General features: G+C 41.6%; 1 protein-coding gene across 1 annotated transcript in view; it reads left to right on the forward strand.

Moving 5' to 3' along the window:
• The window catches only part of LARS1 (leucyl-tRNA synthetase 1), a 1,303,086-nt gene extending 1,281,751 nt beyond the window's left edge, over positions 1-21,335 (forward strand). Inside the window, exons 31-32 of the mRNA XM_044064023.1 lie at positions 8,089-8,221; positions 19,805-21,335. Coding sequence (XP_043919958.1) covers positions 8,089-8,221; positions 19,805-20,010 — 339 coding nt within the window. The 3' untranslated portion in view covers positions 20,011-21,335. The remainder of the gene's footprint in view (positions 1-8,088; positions 8,222-19,804) is intronic.
• The last annotated feature ends 284 nt before the right edge of the window (positions 21,336-21,619 follow it).

Consider the following 21,619-nt stretch of genomic DNA (forward strand, 5'->3'; position numbering starts at 1 on the left):
GCCAGGTGCTTAGACCTGCTTTTGTTTGCCACGTGTTGCATACTATCTGCATTTGCTCTGGAGCCAACTGAAACCATGGTCTTGTCACGCGCAAGCATACTTGTGTGTTTTTCTGTCACCTCATAGATTTGACAAATCTCTGTGGCTTTGCTCAATGTTAAATCATGGTCATGAAGTAAAATCTTTCTCACAGCAGCACTACTAATACCACACCCAAGCCTGTCCTTTATCAGTACATCTTTTAATTCACCAAACCGACATGTTTTAGCTTTGTCTCTCAGGTCAGTTATATAAGCTGCAAACGTTTCCCCTGGTTTCTCATCTCATGTGTAAAACAAATGCCTCTCTAATATAATATGTGTCTGGGGGTTTCACATTTTTCTGAACTTGCTCTTCAAGCAATCGGAGTCTTCTCTTGATTCAGCCTGTACAACAATATGACTGTTTTCACCTTCTTCATATACCACTGGTGCATACACAAATGAATGCTCTCTTTCTATGACCTCTGACCCAGCTAGGTTTAACAAAATGAATGCCCTGGTGCGTGCATCTCTACCTGCATAAGCTACTTGTATAAAAATATTGTACTCTTGCTCAAATATTCTCCAGTTTTCTGCAATATTCTGATCAAATGCAAGTGGTAGTGGCTTTTGAAATCCGTCTGCCATATTAACACATACTAGTGAATTGTTTTGCAAATAAGCACAAACATACACATGCCAGAAACTTATGCCACTATTTGTAACTTTGTCCAATGCCTTTGTGCTTCTGAATTTATACCTTTTTTGGGCTTTTCGAAATTATTCTAATGAACAAATTCGTAGTACCTTTCAATAACTGGACTTTGCGAAATAAACTTCTCTTGCACTTTGATACTCTTGCAATATCATTTTACAATGCTAAAGTCAGTTGCCATAATTGTAGGAAACATCTCAAACAGCTTTACGATGAGAATGAAATAAGCTTTCGGGCACTGTAATCCTCTTGTAATATAATTTTGCTAAAGTCCTTTATCAACATTTTTAAAAAGTATTTCAGATAACTGCACGATGCGAATAAACTGCACATCTCTTGCCCGGAACTCAGTAACACTTCAAATTAATCGTACTTTGCGAATAACTGTACACAACACACTGAAATGTGCACAACTCTTTTCAGTGCAAGAAACACACTGTAATAGTGGTATTTTACGGATAGAAACACCAAGCACAAGAAACCTTTCAAAATGGCTATACTTTGACTGTATTTCACAAAATAGTTGCACCTTGCACACAATAAACTCTTCAAAATACATGCACAGTAATAAGCACACACTATAAGCACTTTTACACACTTTGAGATACTTCAGATAACTTTAGTTATGTCCTTGATGCAAATACGAAGTCATAGTTTTGCCAAAACACAGCACTTTGTCAAAACACATACGGTCACTTTGCTTTATTTTTATTTAATGTGCCCTTTTTGCCCTTATATTCATTTTGCTCAAAGCCATTCATGGGCAGTGTACTTTTCTTGTCCTCGTTTTACTCTAAACATGCCCAGTTTTGCTTTAAATGCACTTTTTTTGCTTTAAACATGTTTGTTTTGCTTTACTGTTGATCGCTTCACCAATACCTTTATTTTAAACATTTCATTTAGTTAAACTTTTTGTGCCTTCCGCTTGCTTAATAATGCTGTTTGTGCCTGTGTAATGCCCTGTTTTGTCTTTTTTATTAAATAAACAGTTTGCGCTATTTCTCATTACCTTTGGGTCTTTTCTGGCTCTTTTTGTGCTTGTTTCTCTCAGTATTACCTTACCTTACCTGTCATCTCTGCACCTCATGGCTCTGACTATTATTCTCTGCGATCCCCGTTATGACATCATGTCGCTCTCCTATTTTGGACACAATAGAAGAGTCTTTGTGGGTTCTGTTCAAGCAGCTTTATTTGATATAAACATCACTGTAGAAGTTTACTGACTTTAACTTAAGTAACTTGTATACGAATTAACAACTGCGATCATGCATGCTCTCTCTCTCTCTCCTGCTGTTCTTTCAGAATGGCACTAGGGATTGCATGTGTCTGAAATTTATATGTGCACCTACAGCCTTGACATGCTTCTTAAAGATACAGCACACACATCACTTGCATTCTGATCTACACTAGGCTTTCAGGGTCCTTTCTCGGAGAGGTACTGTCAGCGCTTCTCAAGGTTTGCTCAGTTGCCACTCTCTTGAGGCAGTCAAGGGGATGCTTACCTTTGCATCTAACAACCTTGATGTCCATCACTCAAGATATATGGGTAAAAAGGATAACCAGAGGCTGTCTCCTTCCATTTCTGTGCCCCTCCCCTCAGCATACCCACAGAGAGACTTCCTGATGTGCCTCTCTCTCAAAGGGAAACAGACACTTCAAAAATAAGGAAGCTTCTAAACAATGAAGTCATCCAAGAGGTCCCACCATACTAGAGAAGATCCAGAATTTATTCAAGATTCTTTTTAGTGCCAAAGAAGAATGGGGACCTAAAGGCCAATTCTGGACCTCAGCCATCTGAACAAGTTCATGAGACGAACAAAATTGTGGATAGTCATGGTTCAGGCTGTTATGCCTTTACTAAGGGAAGATGACTGGATGTGCTTGATCAGCCTCCAGGATGTACAGTAACACATAAAGATGGACAGGCTGTCTAGGAGGTTCCTTCACTTCAGGCTGGGAGCCAGTCATTTCCAATTCAGAGTCCTACGCTTTGGTCTCACCACAGCCCCCCAGGTGTTCACCAAGAGCATGGCAGTGGTAGAAGCTTACCACTGACTGCAGGAGTTACAGGTGTTCCCTTATTTGAACAACTGCCTCGTCATCCTGTCCTCCAGGAATCTACTTGTTCAGGCCACAGATTCCTTGCTCCATCTTTGTGCAAATCTGGGAATCACAGTGAATGCGACAAAGTCCATGCTCCAGCCCTTTCATTCCTTGGAATTCATCAGAGCTCTCCTAGACACAAAACTTCAGATTGCAAAACTTCTTCAGACCAGGATTTCAAGTCTTCAGAGGCAAGTCTTGGCAGTGCTATCTTGACAGAAGCCGCCAGCAAAACTGATATTACTTCTCTTAGCCTCCATGGCAGCTGTAATTACCCTAGTCCATCTGCCAGATTCCACATAAGAGTTCTACAGTGGATCTTAGCAGTCCAGTGGTCAATCAGGCAACATACTATCTCCTTTCAGGTATCACTAATGAAGATTTTCAGATCACACATCCATGATGGTTGGACTCGGCTGTATCTCAAGGAGGTTCTTTTGTTGTTGTTCACCCTGAGCAATGGTGACCACAGGCACTTCCCATCTGGTGTTGGGCATTGCTTGGGAAACAGTGTCCAAAATACATGGTCTCTGGCAGAGACCAGTCTTCACATCAACATTTTGGAGATGAGAGCAGTCCTCCTAGCATTGTAGGTGTTCAGGACTCTCTTCCTTTGGTGTGATATCTGGACAAGACAGCACATCATCGTATTTGTGCATCATCAAACCAGGAGGAACTTGATCTTATTGTTTGTGTCGAGAAGCATGAGGATATGGCAGTGGACATTGCCTTCCCACTGCTTTCTAATAGCAATGGGCATACTGGGGAAATCCAGTGTTCTAGTGGGCAAGTTGTACAGATCTTCCTGTCTAGTGGTCCCTCAGCCCAGTAGAAGCAGAGCTCATATTCATCCATTGGGGCCAACCTTGCTGTGAACTCTCTGCATCTACCCACAACACCAAATGCAGCAGGTATATTGCTCTGATCCCCAAGACAGGGAGTTAATGGGGATGCTCTGATCTACAGTTGGCCATCTGGATTATTTTACGCACTTCCTCCTACCCCTCTAATATCCAAATTCCTACAGAGAGTTTCATTCAGTCCTTCAAGCTAACTGCATGGTTTCTCCAGTTCCAGTGATGGCTAGACAGTCCAGGCTTTCATCCCCAGTCATTTACATTTTGTCCTCTCTCAGAAGCCCCCTGCAAGAAAGATCTACAAATGTATATGGAAGAGATTTTCTATTTGGGCTTCCGATAACTTAGATCCCTTTTCAGCCCCTGTTCTGGCCATTTTGGACTTTCTTGCATCTGTCTCAAAATGGATTCAGATGTTTGTGTTTCACTGTTAGTCATCACACATGGGTTATCTGCCTGCAGGTAGCCCTCAGTCAGCCTAAATACCAGAGTCTTGGGATTTCTGCGTCGGATGCTGTTGCTTCTCCCATGACGTCAGGTGTATAAAACATGCAGCCGACGACTTTACATCAGTTTTTCTTGCTGAGTGGTGCCCGAAGCAGTTCGCAAGTGCCGGTCGGCCGCCTCCTGAAATTTTCGTTCTTAGAGTTTCAGACCTGAAGTCTTCTAAAAGATAAGTACCCTGTTGGGGATCCTTTTTTCTTGCTCTAACCGATGTCAGAAAAAAATATTTGTCTTGTCTGTGGAAAAGAAATACCTCACAGAGATTTTAATTCTTACTACGTCATCTGTTTAGGCCCAGACCACGATGTTCCTCGCTGTCAGTTTTGTGCCTTGTTCAACGCCTGTACTATTCGTTGTCAGGGAGTCAGTTATTCCTCTAGTAGGGTACATTTGGCTGCTATATCCCCTTTTTATATTGGAGAACATCACATTCCATTGTCTCTCAGACTGCCTAAAGCTTTCCTCAAAGGAACCTTTCTCCTTTGCTCTCCGCTCAAGGATCTGGTACTGTCCTTGGCATATTACTGTTCTATTCTGTTGCAAGCCTTGATAAGGCCCTACATTTGTGCCTGCTGGCAAAGCTGATCTGAAGTTTTTGTCATGGAAAACTCTGTTTTTAGTGACTGTTGCATTTGCCAGGAGGGTTTCTGAGCTCCATGCCTTATATTCTAAACCTCCTTATTTGATTTTTCACAAAGACACGGTTTCCCTGAGGACTAATCCATCTTTTCTCCCTAAAAAAATTCGGAATCAACCAATTAGTCTTCCAGTGTCCTTTCCAAATTTTTTAAATAAGAGTGAATACAGGCTACATCTGTTGGATGTGTACACTCAACCCTGATTCTGTTTGCATTGAACTGAGACGGTTAGAAAGACTGACCAGTTATTTGTCTTACTCTGTTCTGTCAAGATCGGAAAGGGAGTGTCCAAGGTAACATTTTCCTGTTTGCTTTCTGACTGTATCTCTCATGTGTACAAAAAAGAGGTTTGTCTCTATCCAAACCTCCAAAGCTTCATTCAGCTAGGTCTGTAGCTTCTTACATGGCCGCCTTTTCCAGAGTACCTCTTAATGACATATGTTCTGTGACTACTTTGTCAAAGTCTATGCATTCATCTCACACTATAAATTGAACATACAGTCAAAATCAAAAGCCTCCTTTGGTTCAACTGTGCTCCAGCATATACTTCTATGAGACCTCCCAAGTGTAACAGTATCTGGGGACTCTGGCCCCATTCATTGTCCTTCCTCAGCTTCTTGCCCGCCTCCTCTTCCACCCGTCCTTGGTATGTCCCTGATTCCTTTGTATTCACTCTTGGACTATTCTACCTGACCTAACCTTAGTTATCATAGGGTTTGTTTCAAGTCTATGCATAACAGCTGGTTACCTGTTTATTCCAATTAATGATGTAACCTGACATGTTAAATATTATCGGTTGGAATATCTTTGTAGCCGTAAGTGCACATTTTGTCAATAGTCATTATTTTAAATGTAGTTTGTGTTTATCTAATTTATAAATAAGGGTTGTTTAGATGTCAGTTTAGTGTTATCTATTTATTTTTAAATAAGGGTGTCGCTGATACATTTATTTTTATTGCTCTTGGGAAGTTTTGTTATGGATGGTGGGTGGGTGTGTTTACATTTTTAAGAAACTGGTGAGAATTTTAATAAGTATTTCACATCATTGTACATCAGTGAAGCAGAAAGTGTTTGATGGGGTACAGGGGTATCTGTCCAGGAAGAAACAACAGGATGATGTAGCAATGAGATACTCTCTTGAAAAATAGTAAAGGTATGCTAAGGTCCAAAGGGGAGTGGTCGTTTGCATGGAATGGCGAAATCCTGACAAGAAGCTTATAAAGGACTGCTGGGGTTGGTGCAATCCGTGACAAAATTGTTCAGCAGGTCTGTTAGAGATGGAACAGTCACAAGAGCCTAGCTGTAAGTAGTACCACTTCTGTTATTCAGACATGTAGGCAAAAACAACTCAAGAAGTGTCATACAGGTAAGTCTGATTTCATCAGCAATGGTTATGAAGTCCAAGCTTGAGGGTTCTCACCAAAATGGGCTGCTCAGTGAATTCCAGCATGGAGTAAAAGCAGTTAACTTGTGTTAGACTAATCTGATCATTGTCTGACTGGGTCACCTGGGAGGTGTACGGAGGTAACTCAGTGGATGAGGTACATCTGGATTTTTATAAGGCTCTTGAGTTCTCCCACCTAGCAGTTTTTTTGCACAGTTGAAATGGGTGGGTGTAAGTGACTGTGTGTGGACTGATGGAGGAGTTCTTTTAAATAACAGGGGAAGTAAAGGTCATCAAGGGTGAGCTCTCGGGTGGTAAGGAGCTGGCAGATGGTGTCATGCATTGGTCAGTCCTGGGTTCAACCTGTTTAAATCTATTAATTTCTTACTTCACATAGGTTATAGAAATCTGGTTAAGACTTTTTGAGAATGATACTAAGGCAAGAGTGAATGGCAGGAGGTAGAGAAGGCAAGTGTAAACAGGGAGTTATGAAGACTAGAAGTATGCATTCAAATTTGGGAGCTTCACTTCGTCTGGTCCAGCTGTATAGTGGTTTGCTTGAGGAAAAACAACCCAGGGGCAGAATCTTCAAGTGGAGAAGTCAGGCTGAAAATAGAGAGTCAGAAAATGTCTGTTGACAAATGAAAATGAAACAGAAAATGGCTGTTGGTATGGAAAATCAAAAAAACGTCATTTTCATATGGAAACATGACGAAAGCAAAATTAAATGTGTGAGATATATGTCTGAGTGGAGGAGTGTAGTCGAGAGGTCATGTTTCTATTCATTTGCTGGTTATTCTGCATCTGGAGTATGTTGAACAGTTCTGGAGACTTTACACGGAAGAGAAGTTTGTATTTTTGAAGAGTTTACATAGTTAGGTAGTATGATATAGAAATGGAGAGCACGACATGAAGAGATGCTAAGGGAGCACAACTTTTTTTTCCAATAAAGAAATTAAGACCAGAGAATGTGATATGAATATGAGTAACTGGTAACTGGGTAAATGTAATGAGATTACAGATTTCAAATTAAAACATTTTATTCTGGGAGAATGCTTGGCAGTTGGAGTAACTTAACAGAATTTTTGGTGAAGATTTAGAGAACTTAGGCTTTTAATGCAGTTTGAGACTTGACTCTTGGGAGGGACAGATAGAGTAGGGGTGCAGCTGCTTTATGCTAGCTGCAGTACGTGGGCAAACTAGATAGAATAACCGTTGCCATATGCTGCCTTACCTTATGTAGTATAAAATAAAAATAAAATAACTACATTATTAAATGGCATTCATTTTATTGCCTTACCACTGACTCAGTGATAAGGGCATTTGATCATGCTGCCAGTGATTGAGATCATCCAGCAACTTAGGTGCTAGAGACCCACCCTGGTGAAGGATGATACAGGCAGCAGGCACCTCATGGTTACATGCACAGGTGCTTGCATGCGTTGTAAATGACTTATCACTGTCCATTGTGTTCCCATTTAGGAATGGTGCAACCCCCATTCTGGTTTGTTCTTTCTTAAAATAAACATTCTCTTTCTGGCCACAGGAGTGACATCTTCCCCAACTCTTGAGAGAATCAGTTGGGGAGAAGAGAGAAAGTCATTTGCAAAAGCAGAGTTCAGTATTTTTTTAAATATTTCTGTTTGAAGTTCTGTTATCCATTGTGGATCCTTTGAGACCACACAAATATTAAGAATCATTGAACTGCTGTGAATTATGAAAAAGGCAGGCATTGTGTAACTTAAGAACTAGTCTGTTGTGTTGACATAAAAAATTCCATTAGTTTTCGTCCCTGTCAAAGTTCTTGTAACCAATATGATGGAACAGCTGTAAATGACATTATTCTTAATATTCTGTTTTTCTGCAGCCTGGTGTCTCGGTATTCCTAGTGAATCCTCAGCCAGCAAATGGACATTTTTCTTGCAGAATGGAGATCAGACAAGGAGACAGCAGGCACACTGTAATCCGGCGTCTTATGAAGACAGATCGAGCAATTAAAGGTATGGCTGAAATATGCTTTTGGACAGTAAGGTACTGTTTTTTTGTTGAATTCTTTGTAGGCCGTTTGGCTATTGAATGAAAACATTGCAATCCTCCATCATTCTAAAAGCTTAAGAGTCAGTATTTGGCGCATTTAGGTCTTATCATCTTACTTTGGTCCTATCATCAAAGCTTTGAAATGATCAACATAAATGGTTCGGATTTGCTAGTTAGATTATTATCTACTCTTGTAGCTAAATAAGTATTAACATTTTCCAGTTAGATGTTATAATTTAGAGAGAGAGAAAAAAATGAATAGTATATGTCTTGTATAGAGGACAGCTGACTATAGGGGGCTAGTAGTTGTTTAACAACAGGTAGTTGTGTGAAATGCCAGTTTCTTACCATTTGTTAAAAGTCACTTTTGCTGATGAAGTCACCACAGAGGGGGAGAACTCCTTTCCTCTCATGGTGCAACAGCCTAGATAATGATTTTAATAACTTTGAGGCTGTCATGGCTTTTCTTTCAAAAAATGTCTTTTGAAAATGTATGACCTTCGTGTTGTGTGCTTTTTATTTTTTTTTTCAAGACAGGAGTCATTGTTTTTGCACAATTCAGCAAGACCCTTGGATATGACAATGGTCTGGCAGAAGGAGAATCTTGAAACATTTTAGATTATTTCTGTAGCAGTGTAGGGCATCTGATAGATTATTTATCACTCTGAAGTCTTGACAGTCACCCCCTTACATTCATGTCTGTCAGTTATTTTTTTTCCAGAACTATATACCTTTTATATCCCTGCAGTTGATGCCAGGATAAGTAATTTTTTCTGGATTATTTTATTTTAAAATTCACCCTTCAAGATTAGTTTAGGGGTAGATATTTGACAGTGCAATTAACGAACTAATGAAATAATTACCCTGAACTTATTTAAAGAGACCCCATCCTGAACCCAAAAGTGCTAGCTGAGGACATCAATATTTTCAGCTGTAAAGGAGAAAGAAACGCACAATATTCTCTGCTATTTTAGGAAGGCAGTTAGGATTCGGAGCCTGTCTGACTCCAGGCAGATGACCATGCCGTGTGCATTGATGCAGTGTATATTTCGCAGTTGTTCATAGCTTGGGGCCTGGGCATCACTTTAACAATTTTATGCATTCCAGAGAGGGTAAGTGTGCTGGTGGACTCCTGGAACCACAGTTGCAGTCTTCTGTTGGAGTCCAAGATTAAGTAGTATTATCCGGTCTGGGTATTCTGGGAAAGAATGTTTGTGGGCACTGATAATTTCAAAATATGTGAGAATGCGGCTCTTTATTTTTCCTTAGTTCAGCAGGGTAAGGGAAGTTGAGGGTTGATGGTATACACATCTTCATTCCTGTGACAGGAGTGATTCCTGTATCCCCCATTCCCTGTAATTTCGTGGCTCAGCACAAATTCAAAGAAAGCCCAAAACCCATCCTTACTACTCTGTGGTAGCATAGAAGGCTTTTTGACCCCTGCCAGTGCAGGAAATATTCCATTAGAATTAAGGAAATCAACCTGAGTTGAATGTGATAGCCAGTTCCAACTCAAGGCCTGGCTCCTTGTTTAGATTCTTTGTTACCTCCAGATCTTCTGTCGGGTATCATTGAAGTGATTGATGTTGCCATGAAGGATTCCACTCACCAGAGGTATACTCCTTAGTGGAAGAGGCTTTCTGTCTACATGGAGTGGTGACCTGTGCCACCTTATTTGGTCAGCTTACAGGTGATCTGAATTACCTCAGACATCTCTGTCATTTGGGTTTCAGCCTCTCTGTGGTCATGATGTTTGTCATTATCTTGTAGACAACAGAACTGTTGCCCAGCATATTCTGGTTAAAAATTTCCTTATAGGTTTCTGCATCTTTTCCCACTTTGAAAGAGCCCTTCTCATGGGGACCTCAACTTTGTCTAACCCTCTCACGTTTCCCTATTTTGAACCTTTTAGTTTAGTAGTTCTTAAGTCTGTCTGTTGGAAGATGCTTTTCTTCACAGTGATCACTTTACTGGAATACTTTTGGGACTTCAGAATTATTTGTAGTGAACCACGTTTGACCTTTTAGAAGTACCAGATGTCCTTTAGGATTAATCCACTTTTCCAAAAGTGGTGACTAGATTTGTCCTTTAACTGCTTCACTTAAATTTCTGTTTTCTTTTGGGGGGCAGAAAGTAGGAGAGGAAGAGCCTTCTGCAGTCTAGATGTCTGCAGTACCAGGTCATACTGAACACCCGTTTGTTTCCTACATTCCAGGGAAGGAGGGGCTAAGCAAACTACTTGTAACTGGATTGCTGATTGCACTGTGTTTTGCATAAGGTGGTGAACCACTTACTGGAAAATGCTGCTCCCAAAGTCTACTCCACTAGGAGTGTGTCTACTTCTTTGCCTTGCTTTTAGTAATGGCTCCACTGCAGACCTGTGTGCTGCAGTCAGTTGACTGTTGGTTCGTATTATTGTGTGAATTATGATGCAAGGAGTTGTGCCATTTTGCCATGCTCAGGTGCCAACATCCTTGGTTATTAAATGTTTACTGCTTCATAGCTGACCGCTGTAGGATGCCCCTGAAATCAGTCCACTTTACTGTATCAGTAGATTTGCAGGGGGGCATTCTACAGTGTGAGCGTATTTTTCTTTTTGTCCTTTGTAGAACCTGAATGTTTTTCCTATGTTCAAGCAACAGTCTCAAGAATGAGTTCTGGTGTATCAATTTTTCAGTATTGAAAACCTTAGCTCAAAAATGTAAAACACTCAAAATGAAAGCAAAAATCAGCTTTTTTTCTGTCTAGGGGACAAGTATTCAAGTACCCCTACAGCCACTTCATACCCCCTAAGTCATATACACCACCTCTGTGGTTGTGAGGCAGTGTTAAAAAGTGGAACTTCTCACTGAAAGTGCATCTCTGGCTTGCACAGTCTGTCAACGGTCTCCAACCTTTTTTGCTCCAAGGACTGGTTTCACATAAGAAAATTTTCCACTGACCAGCCATCATGCATGCATAAAAATAAAGCATAAGAAGTACAACACACCATAATGCAGAATCAATGGGAGCCCTGAGCTTGTTTCTCTGCAACAAGACAGTCCCATGTAGGGGTGATGGGATACAATGACACCAGAAGTGTGTTCCTTATGTCCAGTCTACTCAGTAATTTCCTTTTGGTTGCTGTCATTGCAGAAAGCCCTGCTTCACAAAGATAGGATGTTGGAAATGGAAGCAGGGTTTTCAGTGCGTATTCTACGAACTTTCTAAGTTTATAAGAGCAGTTTTTAAAATCTGTCCCTATTATATGTGACTCTGTCCAGATTTATTGAGAGGTGTGGCCGAGAGATGCACAAACCTAATGGAAACCTTTTTCTGAATCTAGCAACTTTCTAAGTTTATAAAAACAATATTTAAAATCTGTCCCCATTTTGGGGGTCTTTGTTTCCCCATTATTTTTGGCTTTGGCCACATTTCCTTGTGCTAAGACGTTGAGATGTATGCTACATGCACCTGGATTAGATCTGAAAGGCACTAGCAAACTAGCACCTGCAGTGATACTGAAATAACACATTAACACGTTTATCTGATGTTTCAAGTTCTGAAGTATCCCATCTCTGGTTGCTTTGTGGAGAGGCATATAAAAAGTAATAAAACAAAAGCTTCCACAAAAAAATGGTCTGATGGCATACCTGTCAGTAACAACTTCCAACCACATTTAAAGCTTACTTACCTGGACCAGTAAGAGTCAGAGCTAGAAGAAGAGCTGCCAGGTTCCTCTTTAAGTGAGCAGATGGGAGAAGGGATAGCAGCTGTGCATCCTCCAGGACAATTTTTCTATAATCTCTTGCAGCACCAGTCAGCAACACATTTTGGCCATTCAAGACTTTATCTGTTTTACCATATTGCAGTCATGCAAAAACTACTGCCAGTGTGCGATTGGATGAATTGTGGTGCTTGTCATTGGCTCTCTTTGCCTCAGTAGTGGTTAGTTGAATTGCTCATATACCACAGTGCCGATTGACTGTAATTGCAGTATACAAACCAATCAAAACTTGTGTAGCAGAGCCACCACTGTTCAGTACGGAACAATGGGCAATTTCAGTGTTAAATGCGGAGCACTCTGCATGATCCGGAGCACTTGACTGCTCAGCTTGCATTCTATCAACTTTCTAAGTTTAGAAAATTTGTTCCTATTTTTGGGGCTTTGTCCAGATTTTTTATGCCCAGAGGTTGAGAGCTATGGGATCTGTTTGATTTATTGTGTGAGAGGTGCGCAAACCTCTTTAGTTCATGCTGCTGCTGCCAGGGATCACTCTTACTCTTCTCACTCACTCACTCACTCACTCACTCACTCACTCACTCACTCACTCACTCACTCACTCACTCACTCACTCACTCACACACACACACACACAGTCACTGTGTGCATGCATTCACTCACACACGCAGACAGAAACATGCACACACATTGCGTGCATGCATGCATTCACTCATACATGCAGACAGAAACACACACACATGCACTGTTTTCCATTTCATTTATTTTTATTTTACATTCTCTAAACAGGAAAAGCTCCACGTAGCAAGTTTAAAATAACTGCTTGCTCACTCTCACTGTTCACTCTTTCATACGCACGTACACAGTCTCTAATGCTTTTACACACACATACATTCTGCTTTTATGCACGCATTCATAACTGCTAGCTGCTCAATCTCTGTTCATACTCGCATATACACATACACAGTCTCTTCTACTTTCTCACACACACACACACACACACACACACACACACACACATTCTGTTTTCGTGCACACATTCACTCAGTCACGCAGATAGAAACATAAACACACACACGCATACAAAGACACATTCACTTTTTTGTTTCACTCCCTTTTGTGAGGCCTGATAAATGATTCCCAGCCCGGAGGTTGGGGACCCCTGGTCTAAGTAACTTCAGATGAACCTGTTGCAATCTAAAGTCCTCAATAAAAAGCCATCTGACATAACATCCCTTAACAAAAATTTAGATATACTAATCCAGAATGGGGTGAATGCCTTTGACTTGCGTTAAATTTACGCTGACCATTTCTTGATGTTCATCGTGCATACAGCTGCAGTAATGACAGATGGGTTTTCAGCCGTCAGGCGGTCCCTCGGTCGGCCGAATTCCAAAGTCTTGGTCCGGCGTCGGTTGTTGTCGCTTACTCTTCTGACGTCAGGAAGGCCAGAGTATATAAGACACAGCCGACGCCATGTTCTTCAGTCTTTTTTGCCGCGCGGTGCCCGAAGCAGAAGCAGTTCGCAAGTGCCGGTCGGCCAGCTCCTGAATTACGGAAATATTTGGAACCGAAGTCTTCATTAAAGCTAAGTACCCCGTTGGGGAATCTTTTCTTGCCTCAGACCGATGTCAGAAAAAGTTAATAATTGTATTTCTTGTGGGAAGCAAATACCGCATAAGGATTTCCATTCCCTCTGCATACCTTGTTTGGGCCCAGACCACGACGTCTCGGGCTGTCGCTTTTGCGCTACCTTCAATAAACGCACTATCAAGCGTCGGGCGGAGTTCGCCCAACACTTTTTCGGTAAAGCTTTTGATTATAAAATGTCGTCGGACACTCCGACTACCGCTTTACCCAAAAAACGCAAGGAAAAGGACTGACATGCGAGGTCCGCGGCCTCCACCGACACCACGCCGAAACAGGCTCCACGTGGTCCGGTTCTCAGTGAGACGCCTTTGCAGTCCCTGACTACCGACGACACGCCTTCGGCGGTGTCTTCTGTACCCGAGACCGCTGGATCATCGGCCCTTTCCCAGACTACAACCGAAGCTCCAGCTTATACCGAGCCTACTAATGTGGACAGATCTACATCCACTCAGGGTGTATTCAGACCTTCAACCTCCTTTTCTATTAAGGCCTTTACCAAAGCCAAAGCAGCCAGGCATCATACTAGGCCTGCTGCACAAGGCCCATCTCCTGGACCCATGCCTAAGAAACAGATGCTTAAAATGGCTGAGGATCTTATTACTCTTATCAGAGGTTCTCAGCCCCCTCCTGACAAGAGACCCAGACTGGAGGAAGAATCCCCCTCTTCTGATCAGGGATCCATTATGTCAGAGCATTCCGATGCTGAGGAACACTCTTATTCCCCTTTTGAGGATTCAGATGCTGAGCAGTCTATTCCGTCTGTATCCCCCCCTGAAGATTTTTCTTTTGGGGAAACCTTACACACCCTGAGGGAACACTTCCATTGGGAAGGCCAAGACTTTTCAGACTCCAAGAAAAGGCTTAGGGAATTTCTTTGGTTACCTCAGCACAGACCCCTGGCTATTCCCCCTGTCTTGGAGGTACTGGATGATGTCTATTCGGAGGGTTGTTTAAATCCGGATTCTCTGCCTCCTGCACCAGTTAAGCCTGATAGATATTACAGAGTACCCAGTTCTCACCAATTTCTCTATAAAGGCCATAATGCTGACCCTGAAACCATTTCACAAGGCCCTAAGGGAATAAAGGCCTCCACTTCCAAGAACCCATTACCTGCAGAAAGGGAATCTAGATCCCTTGAAAGGTGGGGTAAGAAGGTTTATACCTCGGCCACCCTTGCCATGAGGGCCTTAAACTGCCAGTTTCATATGATTAAATACCAACAGTTCCTGTTAACACAATTAAAAAACAAAATGTCTCAAACCTGAACAACCAGATTTAAAAGAGTTACAGGATATGATGCATAGTGCAGAACAAGTGGGTAAACACACTTTACAATGTGGTTATGATGCCCTAGAGGCCTCCAGTAGAGCGGCTGCTACAGGATCAGTCATTCGCAGACATTCCTGGCTTAGAGAACAAAATCTGCCTGATCATGTGAAAGCAAAACTTCTTGATGCACCTTTACAGAAGGATGTTCTTTTTGGTACCAATGCTGAGGATATATTACGAAAAATGGAAGAGAAAGCCAAGTCTATGCAGACTGTAAAAGCTTTCTTACAGGTTCAGCCACCACGATTTAGCAGGAATTGGCCATCCAAAAACTGGTCCTTTCCAGCCACTGACAAGCCCCAAAGAGGCAGATACAGACAAGGAAGGGGCAGAGGGCAATCACAAGGGTCTTATAGAGGCAGACAATGGCAATCTCCAGCACCAAGAGGTGGTGAAGACAGTGCACAACAATACAGGAAGCAAACTCAATGACTCCCTCATTTCCATGCCAAGCAAGTCTCAACTGGCAGCACCTTTGGGAGGAAAACTAGCATTATTTGCAAGCAATTGGCATATTGTCACAACAGACAAATGGATACTGGACATTATAAACAGAGGCTACAAATTTCAATTTCACACTCTTCCAAAAATGAGAGGCATGCCAAACCTACCACAAAATCAAAGGGTAGAGGCACATCTGCAAATTTCAAAGCTCCTAAACATGAGGGCTATACAAAAGGTACCTACGCACCAACAAGGCCAAGGTTTTTATTCAAGGCTTTTTCTGGTACCAAGAAAAGGAACCGACTGGAGACCCATTCTGGACTTATCAATACTAAACACATTTCTACTGCACAAAATTCAAGATGCTCACATTAAAGCAACTTCTTCCCATGCTGGGCAAGGAGTTTTGGCTGGTAACATTGGACCTCAAGGAGGCATACCTGCATGTCCCAATCAGACAAAGCTGCAGAAGATACCTCAGATTTCTTGCAGGTTCAATCCACTATCAATTCTCTGCATTGCCCTTTGGCTTATCTACTGCGCCCAGAGTATTCACCAAGTGCCTGGCATCAGTGATTGCATACTGCAGACAACAAGGGATACAAATTTACCCTTATCTGGACGACTGCCTGATCCAAGCGGACAGCAAACATATACTACTGGAACATCTAGCATATGTGACACAGTTACTGCTTTCTCTGGGATACACCATCAACAAGGAGAAATCAAAGCTAACACCTTCTCAGAAAATAACCTTCCTGGGTGCCAGCTTGGACACAAACACCCAGATGGCATACCTTACGCCAGAAAAACAAGGGCAATTATCTCAGTACTTCAAAATATTAGCAAAAAGCACCAGGCTTACTGCAAGGAAAATCCTGCAGGCTCTGGGATTCATGGCATCTTGCATTCTTCTAATCCCGTGTGCAAAGCTGCATATGAGGAAACTTCAATGGTACCTAAAAAATCTATGGTCTCAACACAGTCACAGCTTGGAAGCAATCATTCCAATAATTCCGTGTCTACAAAAGGAATTTCTATGGTGGGCCCAAGCATGTCAACTAAACACAGGCCTCCCATTCTGCAAGCCTCAAGCAAAACAAGTCATAACCACAGACGCCTCAGATTACGCCTGGGGCGCACATGAAGGACAGGTGCATTCAGGGCAGATGGTCCCAAAAGGAAAAGCACCTGCACATCAATCAAAAGAAATGCTGGCAGTAATAAATGCAATTACAGCTTTCAAGGACTTCCTGCATCCAGGACAATTGCTCATAAGAACAGACAACACCACAGTAATGTGGTACATAAACAAACAAGGAGGAACTCACTCATACCCCTTGTGCAGACTAGCCATGACTCTTTGGAACTTGGCTCTAGAAAGACAAATCGAACTTCAAGCACACTACTTGCCAGGGACGGAAAACACACTGGCAGACACTCTGAGCAGAAATATGACAGATCCACACGAATGGAAACTACATCCACAGGTGTTTACGGACATAGTCCAAGCGTGGGGGATGCCAGATATAGATCTTTTTGCCTCTCACAGAAACCATCAATTGAAAAGGTTTTGTTCAAGGAATTTCCATCCAAGGGCCTGGAAGGTGGACGCCCTTTCATTCAGTTGGACAACATGGACAGTTTATGCATTCCCACCTCTGCCTCTTCTGCCCAAGGTACTTTTGAAAGCAAGAACAGACAAACCGAGGATGATACTGATTGCTCCAGACTGGCCAAGGCAACACTGGTATCCACTCCTGAGGAGTCTAACACATACTCCTCCCTGGTCCCTGCCTCTAATACCTCTCCTGCTGACGCAGAACAACTACAAGACCCTACACAGCCAGCTGAAAACACTCAACCTCGCTGCATGGAAAATCCCTTAACACCACATCAAACTCTACTCTCCAAGGAGGTACAGGATGTCATCTTGGAGGCCAGAAGACCATCCACTAGAAAAGCTTACTCCGCAAAATGGAAGCGGTTTTGCTGTTGGAATGAGAAAAGAGGACAGGACCCTAGAAAACTGAACTTACCTCAGGTTTTACAGTACCTAGCTGAACTACTGAGCAGTGGACTTTCATTTTCTTCAATTAAAATACACGCCTCAGCCATCTCTGCAGAATTCAACACGGATCCTCCTTTATTCTCACATCCACTCTTATGGCAGTTCCTCAGAGGGGCTAAGAATATAAGACCTCCAAGGAATCAACCAATACCAGCCTGGGACCTTAATTACATACTAGAAAAATTAACTTTGCCTCCCTTTGAACCTGCTGCTACAACAGATCTACAATATTTGACCTGGAAAACAGCTTTACTTCTGGCCATCACTTCAGCTCGCAGGGTTTCTGAACTCCAGGCCCTCATGGCAGTGCAGCCATTCCTCATCTTCCATCAGGACAGGGTTTCCCTTCGCACCAACCCATCTTTTATGCCTAAAGTGGTCTCTAGGGTAGCCTTAAACCAGGCCATACATCTTCCTACTTTTTATCCTAACCCTCAAAACAAAGGGGAAAGGCTGCTTCACTCTTTAGACATCCACAGGCAGCTACGTTACTATTTGGACAGAACGAAGCCTCTCAGAAAATCAGACCAACTTTTTGTGTCCTATGCTGTAGGGTCTCCAGGGAAACCAGTTACCAAACAGACCATTTCCAAGTGGATTGGCCACTGCATACGGTTTTGTTACTCTTATCATGGGAAACCTGTCCCCACTGGTATCAGATCTCACTCCACCAGGGCAACAGCCACCTCTACAGCCTTCCTCAGAGGTGTGCCTACTAAGGATATCTTGGAGGCAGCCACTTGGAGTTCTGTACATACCTTCACAAAACACTACCATCTGCCTTTATACTCCAGAACAAGAGCAGGCTTTGCCACTGCTGTTTTGCAGGGCATTCTGGCTCAACCCAGTTCCTCATAGTACCTACCACCCTATGCATAGCTTTGGGACTCTACCCATCTGTCATTACTGCAGCTGTATGCACGATGAACATAGTACAGTTTTGTACCTACCATAAATGTAGATGTTCGAGTGCTGATACAGCTGCAGTACAGGTTTCCCTCCCTCCTTCCCCACTTGGCAAGGGCATGGGGCCTAACAACCATTTCATACCTCCGAACTGGGTTATCCTGCTATGTTTTATTTGCTTGCTTACACTGATTTTGCATTTCTTTGCATAAAATTACATTTGTACAAAAGCTTTATTTATGTATTGCCTTCCTTTTGGGGGCACCTGACATCTGGGGCAAGAAAGACTGAAGAACATGGCGTCGGCTGTGTCTTATATACTCTGGCCTTCCTGACGTCAGAAGAGTAAGCGACAACAACCGACGCCGGACCAAGACTTTGGAATTCGGCCGACCGAGGGACCGCCTGACGGCTGAAAACCCATCTGTCATTACTGCAGCTGTATCAGCACTCGAACATCTACATTTATGGTAGGTACAAAACTGTACTTTCTGCCTCACAAAAGTGAAGAATCTATGAAGTGGATCATTTTGTGAACCTCCCTCACTTTTTTTTCTAGTTACCAAAAGAGGAGATTAGCCAGATTGATACTATGTGGTTGGATTACTTTGCGTTATGTTTTTTCCATTAAGAAGCTCACCCATTTCTTAACAGTAATGCAAAATAATAATATAGATTAGATTCTTGTCCAATACTTGCCTCTTAAAACCTTTGTCTCTGGGTTTGAGTCTGCTTTAACTTCTTAAAGCTCTCTGCTGCTGTTTTTCTTTCCAGCATTAAGCCCCCCGTATGTTAGCTTAATAATTAAGGCTGCCCACAAAGATAATGGTCCATATTCCAAAAGACTTGCTGTCAGTGTAAGTGATTTACTGTGGTGTTAGCTGACCCAATTCCAAAAGAATTGCTCTCAGTGTAAGTGACTTACTTTGGTGTAGGGCCTAATAATAGACAGGCTTATACCAGGGGACAGTTTCCAAATGACCTGCTCTCTGAGAGCAGGCCTTCTGGAATTGGGCCCATGTCATCCATTTTGGCATTAACATACTATTACCAGTATGAGAACTGGGCGACTGATTTAGAAAATACTATTACCAGTATGAGACCTGGGCGACTGGTTTAGAAAATACTATTACCAGTATGAGAACTGGGCGACTGATTTAGAAAATACTATTACCAGTATGAGAACTGGGCGACTGCTTTAGAAAATATTATTGAAATGACTGCTTTTAATAGAATATATGCTTTAGAGCCACACTGTTCTTAGCCAGTTTACAGATTGTTTTGAGCCAGCTTATTCAGTTCATTATTATACTGTGTACTGCACCATAACCTGAGAAGCATTCCACTCATTGCATGTAGTATTAAGTTCTTTTCTGAGCAAAGTTGATGGCTTCAGCAGTCTGTTAATATTTTAATGTTTTACAGATTCATCCAGAGTAAAACTGATGCGGTTTGATGACCCAGTTCTAGGACCACGCCGTGTCCCTGTCCTTGGAAAACAAGATGTAGGGAAGACTGTCATTTCAGAGATGGCCACTTTTCAAATAGACCTCGACTCAAAAAAGATTTGCATCTCAGAAAATGAACTGAAATCTGACATTGGCGACACTATTGCTTATTTGGTTCATTAATCAGTGAGACAGAGCAGCTTTGGTTGTTTATCATGTTGACATGACCAAAATATGCACAGAGTAAATAACTACAGTTCAGTGCTACGTAATGTCCCATACGTTTTCCTAATGTAAGTGTTTTATGGTACCTTAAGCAGTCAGCTGGCCGATTGTCATTCATTTTTAAACTCAGGGTGTTAACAAAAGTGACAGAATCATCAATTGGGAAACACCATTTTCATTTAATGTCTGCTGAAGTTAGAAAAAGTTTCTGATGGTTTTAGGATGGAATCTAGGTGTACAGTTAGACAGTTTCACTGAATGCTATTTTGATTTAAAAAGTATATTTGGTGAAATGTTTAAACTTAGTGATTTTGTAGGCTGGAAAGGACAGAGGCCCACACCACCACAAAAAGGGGCTTGCACCCCTTCTTACCCTTCCTAATTAGAGTTAGTGTGCCTTAGGGGTAAGGAGAAAAGCTGCCTTGCAATGACCACAACGGAGGAAACTTTTTTTGGTAAATGTCTGAAAAACTACATTTCGCCCTAATGTTGTTTGGCTGTATGTCTGCACTTCCATTAAGCTGAAAATTCTTTTTGATCATGAGTCTTGATCTTGCAGTATGTCATTCAATATTCTTGTAATTCAGATCCACAGTGCTTCTTTTCTTTGTTAGTTATTTCATAATTTGAAACTGCTCATCTGTTACTAGCATTGCTTATCTATTCTGTCATGGTTTATATCTCAGGCCATCGTATTTTCAGTCCTTTCCTTATGTGGCTGTTACTTTGATTAAAATTTCCTTTGAGATCGAAACAGGAGTTCCGTAACATTAATGGCTGAAGTTACAGAATCATTGCTTGAGATTTCTTTCTTTCTTGAGCTTTTGTTTGGGCCAAGGCAGTCAAGGATTTGTCTGCTGGATGGCCCTGGCAAAGTTGATTCTTTTCTGGTAAATATATAAAGAAGTAATTTCTCTTAAACTCCATATTTCAGAAAGTCTGCATTTATTGTGCATTTTGCAGCTGTTTTTATAGAGTTGATAACAATGCCATAATGGAAGTTTATGCAGTCATTATACAACATATCATTCCTATTAAGTGTTCTGCTGTGTATTTTAAGGCAGCTTGCTGACCCTGATGCGCTTCAGAACGGTCGTTTGAAGGTTTCAGTTGCTTGAAGTATTGTTTACATGGCTGTCTAAAATGTGATTTACTCTTGAAAGCCCTATTTCTGTATTGCACAGATATTAATTGAAAAGTGGTTTGATACTTCTTGGGTACTCTTACATATTTTTGTCATGTCATTCACCAGGATACATTAAAGTAAATATTATTTAACCATTTATTTGTATACAAATTGTATGTTTTATGCTTTCTTTTCAGCATTAAGGAAGACCGTTACTAACTGCCAAGATTTCAAGTGGTTCAAACAGAATATCAACTCATTTTTATAGAATGATTCATGTTATTCATTTAAGAATACAGTACTACAGTATCTAAAGCAGAACATTTTATTTTCCATAAATGTGGTTGAAACATTATTCATAACTTTCTTTTTCATATTTGAACCAAACTTGGTTGAATTTAAGAACACACATTGTCATTGTTTCTCATCCTTTTTGTTTAT

The sequence above is a fragment of the Protopterus annectens genome, chromosome 2.part2, assembly GCF_019279795.1.
Source record: "Protopterus annectens isolate FY-2018-M chromosome 2.part2, PAN1.0, whole genome shotgun sequence".
Lineage (NCBI taxonomy): Eukaryota > Metazoa > Chordata > Ceratodontiformes > Protopteridae > Protopterus > Protopterus annectens.